Consider the following 14,805-nt stretch of genomic DNA (forward strand, 5'->3'; position numbering starts at 1 on the left):
TATATTTCACATTCCTTTTTTTCCCCTTGTCCTGTTCTGGTTTGGTTTGGAGTTTCATCCCTTTCTTCCTTCCCTTTTTTGACTTTCTGTTCTTGGAGTTATATTTTTGTTTTCTTTAATACGTTTTTGCAGCATCCTAGTTTTACTGAACTCACTCCTTCCCCCCTCCTCCCCCCCTTGTTAATAATCAGTGCTATTAATTTTGTCTGACAGTGCTCATGACCTGTTTGCTGGTGTTTTGGTTCATAGTGGGTTTGGCTTGTAGGACAAATTAGTTCCATGGTAAGGTGCATTGTATCAGAGAAATTAAGATTTCTTTTTGCTTTGTGGTTTGTTGCATGGAATATTTGCCATTTGCCCACAGCAACTTTAAAACTAAACTAGATAAGCCTGGGAAACACATTGGAGGAATGACTGCTCCCTCTTCAGTAGGGAACATTTTCTCCTGAACTGGCGTGGCATTTATGACAGCACATCATTTAAGTGCCTGAGCTTGGACAGAGACTCATGGCACATGTGAGGGACCATTGTGCATCTCTGTACCTCCTGGTGAATTGCCCCACAGACTTTTTATGTTTGTGTAAGTCCCTTCCGGCAGAAATAATGCTGGCATTTATCCCAAAGGTAGTGTGGAGCTATGCAGCTTTTATTCATTCATTTATTTTTAATCACCTGCTGGTATTCTGACTGTGGTCAATATTGCAGTCTGACCTAAGGCCACCCTCCGGTCTGTATCCTCCAGGGCAAGTTTTCTGGAATGTCTGCTTAATCAAAAATAAGACTTGAGAAAAGCTAGACACCCATTTTTGTCCTAAAAGCAAAACCACATCCGTAAGCATCAGCACAGAACACGCCTCTGTTTCAGCACTCCTTACATAACATTTCCCCAGCACAGCACGCAGCGATGCTCTCTGCCAAACATGAGTGAGGCTGGAATGCATGGGTAGCTCCAACCCAAATATTACCACAGCTACTAACATCTTTATAATAGTGAAATATCTCTGATGAATGAGATTGGTAACAAGTTGTCATCACTGAGCAAGCTGCCACTCTAGATAGAGCAGTTCCTTTGTTGGACAAAAGAGATGCAAGTAGAAACCCAGCATTTCTCTGATACAAGGCACTGCTGGTTGTTGATATTACTGTGTTTTTGGAGGAGCACTGGAGAAAGAGTCTGAATTTTATGACCAGAGCTCAAAACCTGTCTTCATTTCCATTGGTGATATAATTACAAGCCAAGCTCATGTCTCAAATGTAGAAGGATATTTTGAAATCTCTCCTGTAAAGACAACTGAGATACAAATTGATATGGGGGCAGAGGGACATTGGATATGAAAACAATCCAAAAAAGATAATAAGAAAATAAATTTCTCTTAAGGCCCGTAAAATTGGCCTTCATTCCAGCTGTCTTTGCAGAGTAAAACTTCCAAAGCATTTGCAAATTCATGTTATTACCTTAGTGCATTGCATTTTTATTTCCAGCAAATGCTGAGTGTTTGTCAATTGTGAAATTGTTTCTTAGATACTGTTCTTGTTGACTGAAACAAAAAAAAAAGATTACTTTTGACTGTAATTGTATGGATGATCGCTCAACTCCAGTACTGTGTTAAGAGCTTATGGTGTAGTCCTGTTCTCCTTGCAGTCAGTAATGAGTCTGCCTGAAGTGTGGTGGCTGTGTTTCGGTGTGCCTATGTGAATCTGTGCAGTGGTTTGTAGCATGCCAGCTGTTGACTGTGTGCTCCTTGCCTAGCCATCCTCCATGTTGTGACCTTCTCTGTTTTTGTCCCTTTCTAGAAGCTGAGGAACTGTACCAGAAACGGGTGCTGACCATAACTGGCATTTGCATTGCTCTTCTAGTAGTTGGCATCATGTGTGTGGTGGCCTACTGCAAAACCAAGTAAACTTTTCTCTTCTTTTTTATATCTGTGGTTGTTGGTCAGGGCCTTCCCAGTTGACTGTAGCTTCTACTCTAGGCATAAGGTTGTATCTGGATTTCTCCAGAGCTGAGCTGGAGAGACAAACCTGTGGGCAGGGTGCTCTGGTCCAAGCCAGACGGGTACAGGTCTCCATGTCCATCAGCAGTGCAAAAATAGGACAGGTATCTGAAAGGTTTCTCACCCTTCAAATGTGACTCAAGTGAATTTCAGTGACTTGCAATTCTTTGTCTATCACCCGTTCCAGCTGGTTTCCCCAGCTGGAAAGGAACAAACCCCAACACTGGAATCACGTTGCGCTCCAGCAGTAAATTTTACATATCAGCCTAGTTTGTTTGTACTTGAGGCAAGATTAACGGTGCTAAAAGTTACTAAACACCAAAGGCCAAAGAACTGAATGTGAAAGTGCTCCCAATGCAAAAGTAGGCACTTAAACACATTCTGTGAGTCTCTGTAAATTACTGGGGGCGACTTTCAAACATGCATGAGGCACTCTGGACCATAAATTACACTGAATATCAGCAGGATTTGTGCTGTCAAAACTTCTGGCTGCTCTTATAAATCTCCCCGCCAAAACACAGAAAACCCTTATCATAAATCTTCCAAATTTGTATAAACCTGATTTACTGTTGCAGGGTCTGATTGGCAGCTGGGTTGTTGTTTTTCCTTGTAAGCCCCACCAATAATGGATGTGTTAAAAGGAGGGGAGGAGGGGAATCATTTGCCCCCCTCGGTGAGAGTCCAGCCACACACACACGCTGCTCCCACCCACAACCTTGTGCTAGTGGTCAGTGGGGAATGACTGAAACAGTAATAAAGAATCAGATCAATTACTGCTTTTAGAAATGACAACTGGCAAGCCAGAGCAGCTAAACGATATCTTTCCTGGTCCAAAGTTCATTGAAATCAGCCAAGACATCCCCATGGATTTCAACAAACATTTAGTCAGGGTCCTGAAGTACGGTTTTCTATATAAAGAGCCCCCAGAATCCATCAGGGGTCTGGATGCTTTGTCATGGTATGTCCCTGACATCAGCAATCACTGCCAGCCAAAAGTGAAATGTTTTCAAACACAGCTGATGAGAGTGAAAGTGAGCTGCCAGTTCATGGCCCTCCAAATGCAGCAGTGATGCCAGACTGCTATCTGTGAGATACTCCCCGCATGCTCTTTCCTCCTAATAAGGGAAAACCCAGAAACCGGGGGAAATCCTAGAATGGTATTAGGAGAACACACTAAATAAAATGTAATGGCTCAGATTTTGTTGGTCTCCTTACTGGTTGGACCAGTAAGAGATACTGCTGATCAAATGCTACAGCAATATCTTCTGACACTGAGTCTTAATTCAGAGGTGCTTTATTTGCAAGTCATTTACATTAAGGGAAGGGCTTCTCGGAATAAGTGAAGTATACATTAGCTTTCCCGTTATTCTTTCTTCTCAGTTTCCTGGAGTAATTTCTTTTTTTAGTTAGTGTCCTTTTACTAGAGGACAAACGGCACACATGGAAGCATGCAAAATGCAAATACATTGATCACTGAAGGTGGGAAGTAATGCGGTTTCCTAGGGACAGATTCCCGGGCAATATGTGCCAGGATCTCAGACCCATAGATGATGAACTCAAACTCCCTCTAGAACCCACTTTCTCTACCATGTCAGGGGACTCAGGTTGTCCTCAGCTCCCAAGGTCTTCAAGGTGTCATGAAGGGCTGCTGTGAAATCAAGTTAAACCCTTGTCTGTGTTGCTTCTCAGCCCAGGCAGGTCTTTGGGTAGCCATTCAGATATCTCCTGGCACTCTCCATCCACCTTAACCACCTATCTGTCCTAAGATGATGCCTGGTTATCCTCCAGACACAAAGCTCACATGGATCAGGGACTGTGTCCTGCTGAGACAGGAGCATTTCCAAGGCAGCCGTGTCTGCTTATACCATTCATGTGGAGCAGCATAAATTAAATGTCTTCCACTAGCCAGGCGCACACACACACAGAGAAAATATGTAAAATGCAGTGTGTCAAGTCATGTTTTCTTTGTCTTTAAGCTTCCCTGGCTATCAAGCTTCAACATATTTATTGTTTTCCCTCCCCACTCCTTTTTGGAAATCTTGGAATAGTCCCCTTGAGTTCAAAACGGGATTGAAAATGGTTATGTCTTAAACTGTCCTGCCCTGCCAAAACTATCTGCACTTCTGCATACAGCTTAGGGAATTGTGTGTATTTTAGCTCTTGCCACAGCCAAGGTCATATGCACTCTGCAGTGCATTGGAGCCTGCATCCTCCCTCCATTTCCCTGGATTCTGTGGCAGGATGGTGGACGTTCTCCAGTATAATCAGACAAAACTGCGGAATATTGATAGATTAAGTCTGAAACTGAATAGATCTTTCCCTGGTTATTTATTTTGGTATTCTATTTAGTGCGTTCTGCATAGCCTTCACAGCGCCAGATTTTACTGTGCTGCAAGTTTTGTTACTGACAGCCTGTAATGATCTCCTGAAAAGTTCTCTTGAGGAGAGCTGAAAGGATTAGCAACTGGGGAAGGAGCAGCTGAGGACAGGGCACAGTAGAAGCATCCAAGTAAGCCAGAGACCATGCCACTAGTACATGTGGTTGATGGATGGTTCTACTGAATGCATTAGCAGCCCTGGTATCCACCTGGTAATCATTAGGTTCCAGAGTTAACCTTACATTGCTGTAACGAAACCTTCCAGAGCTGCCAGGATGGCTGCACACTCAGGCATAACTCACACACTCACTCACTTTGGTTTTCTGTGGGTTCCTCTGCACCCTTCACTTCTTTAACACATTTATGTGTTTGGAGTGCACTGTTGAGGTAGCGGATAAACCCCACAAAAAAATGTGTAGCTGCCACATCACAAAGATCGTGGCACGTGCTATGTTTTCCAATGGCTGCAAGCAAGCCCTAAGGTGAGGCCACCTTGGCTTCTTGTGGTGAATGGAGAAGGGTAACCCAGTGGGCTGTCAGAAACCGGGCTGTGGCCGTGGTGGAGGGTATCAAGGTGGCTGGGTTAAAATCCCTCCCCCCTCCCTTCTAAGTGCAGAAAAGAGCTCCTCCTGAGATGGAGCGTGGCTTAGAAATGGCTTCCTTCTTCCTCACACTTTTTCCCATCCCTCTGTGGCCTGCTGACTCCTGGAAGGGTTCCCACACATCCTTCCCCCTCTGCAGGTCCCCACAGCTCCAGCTGCAATTAGACCTGCGGTCTTCAGAGTTACTCTGAGATCTTGCAGCAATGGGGAAAGTGCTGGCAAAAAAAGTGATGTTATATTATTATCATCATCATCAACATGCTGAAAGGTGCAGCTGCTTTCCCTTTGTCTATTAAAATCGTTTCCGTGTTTCGTGCACAGGAAGCAGAGGAAAAAGTTGCATGACCGCCTTCGGCAGAGCCTGCGCTCGGAAAGGAACAATGTGGTGAACATGGCCAACGGGCCGCACCACCCCAACCCGCCGCCGGATAACGTCCAGCTGGTGAACGTAGGTTTTACTGCCCGCGTTTCAGCTTAGGTTGCCAGTGCCACAGCAAAGCTCGCCCCACAGCTTTTAAACTTCTACCTGCCACAGGCTGGTGACTGAATTCTCTTGGCTTTCTCCACCCAGAAACAATTAGGGACTTTGCAAAAAATATGCAGTGAAATGAGATATGGTTCTGCAGATGCCAGTTGACTGGGGCATGCCGCAGTGCTGCAGCTGTGCCTGTGGATCTAGGACACCAAAAGCAAGAAAAACACCTCAGAAAAAAATACTAATGGCTCTATAGCAGGGCTAAGTGTTGTAGGGATCAATTTCTTCAAACACACATGTCTTGCTCTTCCTACTGCCCCTGGCCTCATGGTTGGTGGGTAGGGACAGCCCCCTTGGATCAGGAATGTGACATTATGAAGTCAGGGGTAAAAATCTGAATGAAGATCTCACTTGGACAGTAGCAGTAGGTGGGGAGACAGGGCTGGGGCAGATACTCCACCAGCACCCCCCAGCCATTTGTTGGAGCAGAGCAGAGAGTTACTCTTCAACTAAACCCTTGGCCAAGCCCCTTGGCCTTAGAGGCCAGTGCTCACGCTGCCTGTAGCCGCTTCCTCCTCTCCTCCCTTTCCCAGGGAAGCCTGGTGCCTGGACGGAACGTTGGCTTCCTGCTGCCTCGAGTCATCCCCACTCTCCTGCTCCACCATCACTGTACATATTCATGACAGCTCATTGCAGGGGTGAGCCCTGGCTCTGTTAAGTCAATGGCAGCACTCCCACTGACCTTGGTTAAGGCCAAGACACCTTTTCAGAAGAGCTCAGCTTCCAGTATTTCCCCTCAAAAGACCTAAATCCATGGTCAGGTTATTAAGAGAGGGAAAACCAGGAGTCCCCACTGAGGAGAATGGAGAGTCCTACCAGCAACAGCATTGAGGGCGCTCCAGCTGAAAGTTGTGCAGGAGGTTGGGCACTGCACACCTCCAGCCCCATCTCAGGAGGCTTTGGCCCGTTCTGCAGATCATTCCCTGATAGATAGGTCTGCCCTGGTGCTGCATCCATGGGCACTGAAAATAGCCATTTCCTGCCCAGATTCAGTGAACAACTGCTACTGCTAACTACTGCTGTCTTCTGCATCAGAGAATAGTATTTTTGATGTATCTGGTAGTAAAGGGGGGTGTTGCCTTTCCAGGTCTCTATCCATGAGGACTTCTCGTTCCCTTGTTAAATATGTATAGAATCATAGAATATCTCAAGTTGGAAGGAACACAAAAGGATCATCAAGTCCAACTCCCTGCTCCTCGCAGGACTACCTAAAACTAAGCCATATTACTAAGAGCATCCTCCAGATGCTCCTTGAACTCTGACAGGCTTGGTGCCTTGGTAAGCCTGTTCCAGTGACTGACCACCCTCTCAGTGAAGAACCTTTTCCTCATGTCTGTTGGTTATAGCCTGATGCAGACCTTTGCTAATTTCCTCATTTGTTTCCTCCTACTTGTGAGTTTAGATGGGGTACGTATGCAGAGGTGTGCATGGATGTGCTCAAGGGTGTCAGTGTGGTTTCTGCCTGTATTTAAGTGACAAAGTTTGTGCTTTGGCACGTGTAAAAAACTGCGACTTGGGGGGGAGGGAGGAGGGATTGGAAATCATGTCTGCAAATGTGCTGTGAATTACAGTTTGTAAACCTGAGGTTTGTCTGGTTTTTTTCAGCAGTACGTTTCAAAAAATGTAATCTCCAGCGAGCATGTCATCGAGCGAGAAACAGAGACCTCTTTTTCTACAAGCCACTACACCTCAACAACACATCACTCCGTGACAGTCACCCAGACACCCAGCCACAGGTACTGGAGGGGGAAGGCAAACAGCACCTGTAATAGCTCATCTGTTGCTGTGGCAAAACCAAAAAGATGTGTAAAAAAAACAAATCCAGAAAATTCTATGCTCCCTTCGTAGTGTTTTCATTTTAAGACTGACAATATTTGATATCATGTCACCTAACTAATTATCTTTCCAGGAATTTAGAAAGAGCTTTATTGACTGAATGGCATTCCAATACTGTTACAGTGAATTTTAGCATATGCAGATTGCTAAATCAGTGACAGTCCTAGTGACTGTAAAGCCCTCCTTCCCTCTCCTTTTATCCACACACGCAAAATCATTTTGACACCTGTGGATTCATACAATTCGCAAAACTCTGCAGCACCAGTTACCAACCCAAAGGTTATGCTGCATATCCCGAGTGGCAACAGAGCCCTTCCTTTCCCCTGGCTAAACTTCTGCTCATCTGCATTTGCCACCAAAGCACCCTCTCATGCTCCCCTCCCTTCTTCTCCTTTCCTGGTTGCTGCTTTCCAGCTGGAGTAATGGCCACACTGAAAGCATCCTTTCTGAAAGCCACTCGGTGCTCGTCAGCTCCTCTATGGAGAACAGCAGGCACACCAGTCCAGCGGGGCCCCGGGGCCGCCTCAATGGCATCGGCGGGCCACGAGAAGGCAACAGTTTCCTCCGGCATGCAAGAGAGACCCCTGACTCCTACCGAGACTCTCCTCACAGTGAAAGGTAGGACACACCACCTCATTACTTTCAGCTGGCAAGGCCTGGTGTTCCCAGATGGTTTCAAAGCTTGGAAGCACAGAAGGAAACCCAGAAGTGCAGCTGTTCATGTAGGGTGTACATCACATTTGTAAAGGTGGAGAGCCTGGTAGTAGTTTAAAGTCTACCAAAAACATTTCTTCCCTTCTTGCCTCTGCTGGATTTATTCCTAATAGCCAGCAGTTCACATTTGGATAAGCTCCACTGAAGTCATTTGTCAGAAATTTCCATTGTAAAGTAAAAATGGATCTTTGCCTAATTATCAGTTTCTTAGAAGAAGCTAGTGAGAAGACTGAGGGATTTTGTGAGACACAAAAGGTGGGGAGAAAGCAATGTGTTGATCCATAGGAGGAGGGCACTAAGGACTCCTAAGCAGTATAGGAATTCTGCCATCACCTACTTTCTGGGGGATTCCAGCTCCTAAACCCATTATCTCCTTTGAAAATTCCCCTTGACACTTTATTAAACAAAAGCAAGGAACACAAAGTGCAAGCCAGAAGAACCCAGGTCATTATTAAATGAGGACTAGTTAGAAATAAAGCTGGCCAGGAGTTTTCCAACAAAGTAATTTTTTTCTTTGAAAAAGCTGGTTCATCAGTACCTAAGCTCTGCCTTGAAGTGCATCAGTTGCAAGAAAACTTTTACTGAACAAGTCTTCTCAGTTTTAGGCTAGGTTTTTATCTCAAGAGCATGGGATGACCCCAGAGTAGCAAAAGAAAGACTGAGAAGAAACAAGACATTTAAAGAGAGCTTTGCTCCCAACAGTCAGAGGCAGAAGAAAAGGAAAACAAAGAGTTACTGGACCAATTCTCTGAGCATTGTGAAATAACAAGGGATTTGATCTCGTGGGATGTCCATGATGTCAAAAATGCAGCCAGGCAATCCCCAAGGAGACCAAGTTGTGTAGGAGACAAATTGTGGTTTCCAGAAACATGAATGTGCAAGTACAGCAAAAGCCATTTCTGTGGTACTCCCTCTGCTACACAAAGAACAACTGCTTAGCAGCAGGATAAGGCACCACAGCTGAGGGCTCTCTGAATATGGCCTGTAGGACCACTAAGGATAGTGAACTGGCTCTCTCCTTATAACAAAGCTATCTGTTATTTACCATGGAATTTAATTTCAGGATATGTGGCTCACATGACATAAACAGCCATGGCCCCAATCCAGCAGAGCACTTCAACAAGATTAACTTTTAATCGTGCAAGTAGCCCCGTTGAAATCAGCAGGATTACTCATACGGGCAGAGCTCAGCGTGTGCTTAAGTGTTTTGCTGGATCAGGACCTATAGCAGTAAATACCACATTGTCTCCTGGCTGGGAACTGTACAGGACGCACGGACACATGCCCACTGACGGCAAGTATTACAGTTGAGCATATTTGGGCATCTGCATGTGAGAAGCGAAGATCATTCGTGCGGTCTTCCCGCATTGCCTGGGACACCCGGAGCATCATTCTGATATGAGCTGTTTAGATTTTAGGGGGGGGGCAGAAGGAGCATGTGCCTTTCTGTTTCGATGAGAAGAAAGAAGGCATTTCATCAATTATTGTGTTTCTTGAAGGTTATGCTACAGGTGAAAAGCAGCAACATTTCTGTGATAATTCACCAGGCATTGATGGCCTAGCCTGTGCCTGAAACGACCATGAATTTGGAATGCAGAAGACAGTTCCCTGGGCATTAAATTAGGCGTCATCTATTTTTAGCAAGCAGGAAATACATGGCAGATTATTTCTGAGATGGATTGCATGTATATGTGTGTATATAAAGGGGAAAATGAGAGTTATTTGCAACTAAAAATGACTCTGAAACATAAAGGAATGTACAAGATGACAAATTACTTCCTGAGGCCATCAAATGTTGCTGTGCTGTGAATTGGTAGATCAAGGCTGTGCTCCCTCCACCCTCCAGTCCCCCAACTCCTTCACAATTTTGAAATGAAATAGAATAGACATTACGAGGGGTTCTTTTGCACTACCCCATCCCTTTGTTGGATCCCATGCCCTGACACCTGTTTACACAAGCAGAGGACCCAATCACCTATATTTTAGAAAGTCCTTAGCCATCTTACAGGAGAGAAGATCAAAAAATACCATCTCTGCATGAAAGGCTGGACTATATGATGAAGTTGGCAGCATGTAACTAGTTAATGCTCGTTGGCTGGCTGTGGATACACTCTGATCCCCTTTCACTCAGCCAGCATGGTTTACCTCTTGTTGGCTATGAAGCTGGATAAATCTGTTGCCTTGTAACAGTCCTTTTGGGATGGGCTAGAGCTGCATGCATTCAGCTCCTGTGCCTCAGCTCATGGACAGCAGCCTGTTAGCACTGCCCCATTATGGTGTGGGTGAATACACCAGAAATGGGTGAATGCACAACACCCCAATATGAGTAACTTGACACTAATGGAAGCGTGCATAGTGCGCTGAACACATTTAACTAACTTAGTGCGTTAACTGAACCAGTTTAGCTAAAATCCAGTGTGTCAAGAAGATGTACGTCCAACACTGTACCAGCTGGGGAAGTAGAAAATCTTCAGTTTTTCAGACAATGCCTATTTAAAAATGTGAAAGGGATGAAAAGCTCACTCACGGAAGGGAAAATAAAGAATTACTTCATTCATCCAATGCACAGACCTATTAATTACCCTCTGATCTCACTAGCAACCAATTTGATTAATTCCCATGCATAACTCCAGTTTTGGTTTTTTTTCTCCTGTTCCTCAGTTGATGTAAATCAATGTGCCTCTACTGAAACCGATTTACTCTACTACACATCAGTTCAGGATCTGTCCCAGTTTCTCTTTTATCCAATAACTCTGTTTTAATCAAGTGTAATATGTGCAACTGAGTCATAGATTGGATAAGAAAGTTGGATTCAGATTTATTTTGGTAATTCAGACTCGGATAAATAAATCACTAATGAAAAACTAAATAACTTCATCAATCATAGCCATATAACTTGTCTCAATGGGCCTGTGTAAGGGATGGAGCTTAGAAAGATTTTAAATTTGGACACAGATAAAATTCAGGCAGGTGAACTTAGGATGAGAGCAAAAGCAAAGCCAAACTATGCAAAATGTCATGCTGGGCACCGTGCCTTTGATCAAGAGGTTTCAGACAGATCCTCACCTCGCATGAATCCGCATGACCTCATAGCATCTCATGGAGCTCCACTGATTCAAACCAGCTGAGAGTCTGACAATTTTTGTCCTCTTTGTTTGGGACAAGCTCTGTACTGGCACCTGAGCTTCATTTTCAAATCATCTTTGACCACAGAAACTTATGAAGGAATAGGGGAATTGCAGAGCAATCATGAACACTAGGCCAGACAATCCTCTCTGTCAGCATTTGTTCCCACATGAGGACAAATAATGCTCCATGTTTCTTTGCAGATAGACCTACCAGCCAGGGTAACTAGCACCCAAGGAGTGGGGCAGCACAAAGCTGCTGGGACAGCGCTGAAAATCCTCCCCTGACTACCCCCAGTGATTAAAATTAGCAGAGTCTGGCTCTAGATTTTGTCCAAATTTTGCTTTCCTCCTTAGCCTGAGTCAGTCTGATTGCCAGAAGAGGGTGAAGCCCCAAGAGGACTGTCCCTCAGTTCCTGTCCTTTGTCTCCTCCTCTCTGTTGTGTGCACCCCAGGTTCTGGTCAAATCCTGCCAGAAGTGCAGCAGCCGTTTTCCTTTTGAGAAAATACTTGCAAATGCATTTTGTTTCTGGCAGCCCCCCAGTCTCTGAATCCCATTCCTGGATTCATTCCAGAAAGTTATTCTGGCAAATAATTTACAGCATCTCCATAGCTCTTCTGAGGCGAACAAACCTGGGGGCTTTGCCATGCTCCTCCTGCTCTCAAACGTTTTTGCCCAGAGTTCCAGGAGTCGGTGGTTTTATAGGATTAATAACAACAGGAAAGTTTCCCTGGTAGCCCTGTCTGAGGATGCTGGGGATCTTAAGGAATCCCTGCCTTTTCTCTCCCAGCCCACGTGAGCAGCTGTGTTCACATGTCACCACCGCTCCTGTGCTCGCAACCTTTCCCGATCTCTTTTCTTCAGGTATGTCTCTGCTATGACCACACCAGCTCGCATGTCACCCGTCGATTTCCACACTCCGACTTCTCCCAAGTCCCCCCCCTCCAAAATGTCACCACCGGCTTCCAGCTTGACCATCTCCGTCCCTTCGGTGGCGGTGAGTCCCTTCATAGAAGAGGAGCGACCACTGCTCCTGGTGACCCCGCCACGGCTACGTGAGAAGTATGATCACCACCTTCAGCAGTTCAACTCCTTCCATCACAACCCTGCCCACGAGAGCAACAGCCTGCCGCCAAGTCCTCTGCGGATAGTGGAGGATGAGGAGTATGAGACCACACAGGAGTATGAACCAGCACAGGAGCCTCCAAAGAAACTCACCAACAGCCGGAGGGTCAAAAGAACAAAGCCCAATGGCCACATTTCCAGCAGGGTGGAAGTGGACTCCGACACAAGCTCTGAGAGCAGCAGCTCTGAGACCGAAACCGAAGATGAAAGAATAGGCGAGGATACACCCTTCCTGAGCATACCGAACCCCGTGGTGACCAGTCTGGAGCCAGCCGCTGCCTACCGGCTGGCTGAGAGCAGGACTAGCCCGGCAAATCGCTTCTCCACACCGGAAGAGTTGCAAGCAAGGTTGTCCAGTGTGATAGCTAACCAAGACCCTATTGCTGTATAAAACATAAAACACATAGATTCACATGTAAAACTTTATTTTATATAATGAAGTATTCCACCTTTAAATTAAACAATTTATTTTATTTTAGCAATTCCGCTGATAGAAAACAGGAGAGGAAAAAAAACTTTTATAAATTAAATATACGTATGTACAAATGTGTTATGTGCCATATGTAGCAATTTTTTACAGTATTTCAAAAATGGGGAAAGATATCAATGGTGCCTTTATGTTATGTTACGTTGAGAGCAAGTTTTGTACAGTTACAATGATTGCTGTCCATTAGTATTTTGCAAAACCTTCTAGCCCTCAGTTGTCCTCGCTTTTTTGTGCACTGCATTATAATGACTGGATGTATGATTTGCAAGAACTGCAGAAGTCCCTCTGGTCGCTTGTTGTAGAATCCCCAGATCAAAAAGCCGTGTAATGGCACTCCCACCCTACCCACCCCACCAGAAAAACACACACACACACACACACACACACACAGAAAAAAAAGAGAAAAAAACAAAAAAGCTGAAAAAACAACAAAAAAAATATTTTCTTCTGTAAGAAGTTTTATTTGCTTTCCGTATATGAAATGAGTTTTGTCTGCTCTCTGCCAGCCAAAAGGTTTGCTTCATTGAGCACTGGGATAATAGTAGATTCAACAGCATGCTACTATTAATTACAGCAGGATAACAAAAACAAACAAACAAACAAAAAAAACCAAACAAAAAAAAAGCCAACCTGCATTAAATAATGTTACTTATAGAAAGAAAGTAATACTGTGATTTTAAACCAAATATATTATTAATCAGAGGTCAGCTTGTAATCACTAGGAGCTGCCATTTCATTATTTTCCAGATATTAATTGTTCTAGTTATCCCTTAGAAAATGGGTTTAGATTAGCTGAGGCTTTGAACCCAATACTCTATTAAAAAAGGAAAAAAAAGAAAAAAAAAGAAAAAAAGAAAAAAAAAGATTTATATTAGTTTAAGTTAATGGGGCAAATATAATAGCAGATATCTGTAACCAAGCAAGGAAGAGATCTAGCTGGAAAACAAATGCCACTAATAAAAGTGCAATCAGTTTTCACCTCTATTTTTTAATGTTGATTTCTAATAGATGATTTATCCTTTTGTTTCCCCTCGATTTTCTCCTCTTTCTTCTCCTCCTCAGAAAGAACCCTGACAAGCCTCTAGCAATACCTTGTTAGGGTTGCTGTTGGTAAGGGTTACTCTTGGACACAGAAATGACTTTCAGGGAAGAACTGATTTGCTGAATGGTTAAAAAGTATAGGCAAGTAGGAAGGACATAGCGGAAGTATGGAGTTCATTTCTACTCGCCTTTATTGACTCCATTATTTGGGGTGAGAGAGGCAAGGCTAATGCAAAGCCCATTTATGAAGGCAAGCACACCATGTGTGTTACAGCCATAGTGTGCGTGGCTATTTGATATCAGTGTTTATATAGCCAGTGATGGCCTTGAAGTCTTTGACTAGCAGTAAACAAGGATGCTGTCAGTACTGGAGCAGTTGCATCCGTTCAGACAGAAGCAAATGGCCTCTTTCGCACTGAATTCCTATCAGTTTAGTCAGTGTCACTCTGCCTCTTCTCTTCTTTTGATTTTTGTTGTGCGTTCAGTTGGCACAGCATAGACTCAGGATTGATGTGGAAAACAAATGTTTTTCCTAGACTCCGGGGATTCTGAAAATGAGAACATATGTTCTACAGGTATTACTGGACTCTAAATAAAAGCCACGTCAAGAGAAAAAGAATTTCAGCCAAACTACACTCATCCTTTGGGCCACATCCTGGTCCCAGTTAAATGAAGAGAAATAAGTCAAGGAAATTTTGTGAGATGTAAACCTGAGGAACTAAAGTCCCAACTCAGTAAATTGTTCAAGCATATGCTTATGCTAATCCCAGCAAAAGTTATCTTCAGCATGTGCTAGACTCCCATTGATGCATCCAGTGCATGCATAAAGTTAAGCATGCGCTTAAGAGTTTTGCTGAACAAGGTGTCCTATTGATTTGAGACCTGAAAGCAAAGTCTAGTAAATGAAGCTGTTTATCAGGGTGATGAAAATCAGTGAGTTGCTCACTGTATAAATCAACCACATCAC

At 44.2% G+C, this 14,805-nt stretch overlaps 1 protein-coding gene across 2 annotated transcripts in view; it reads left to right on the forward strand.

Moving 5' to 3' along the window:
* NRG1 (neuregulin 1) overlaps positions 1-13,235 on the forward strand; it is a 103,138-nt gene extending 89,903 nt beyond the window's left edge. For both annotated transcript variants that reach the window (XM_009330698.1, XM_009330707.1), the window contains 5 exons: positions 1,795-1,897; positions 5,296-5,422; positions 7,115-7,245; positions 7,760-7,963; positions 12,050-13,235. In XM_009330698.1, coding sequence (XP_009328973.1) covers positions 1,795-1,897; positions 5,296-5,422; positions 7,115-7,245; positions 7,760-7,963; positions 12,050-12,701 — 1,217 coding nt within the window. In that variant the 3' untranslated portion in view covers positions 12,702-13,235. The remainder of the gene's footprint in view (positions 1-1,794; positions 1,898-5,295; positions 5,423-7,114; positions 7,246-7,759; positions 7,964-12,049) is intronic.
* Positions 13,236-14,805: the final 1,570 nt, after the last annotated feature.

Source organism: Pygoscelis adeliae, unplaced genomic scaffold, assembly GCF_000699105.1.
Source record: "Pygoscelis adeliae isolate BGI_AS28 unplaced genomic scaffold, ASM69910v1 Scaffold470, whole genome shotgun sequence".
Classification (NCBI taxonomy): domain Eukaryota; kingdom Metazoa; phylum Chordata; class Aves; order Sphenisciformes; family Spheniscidae; genus Pygoscelis; species Pygoscelis adeliae.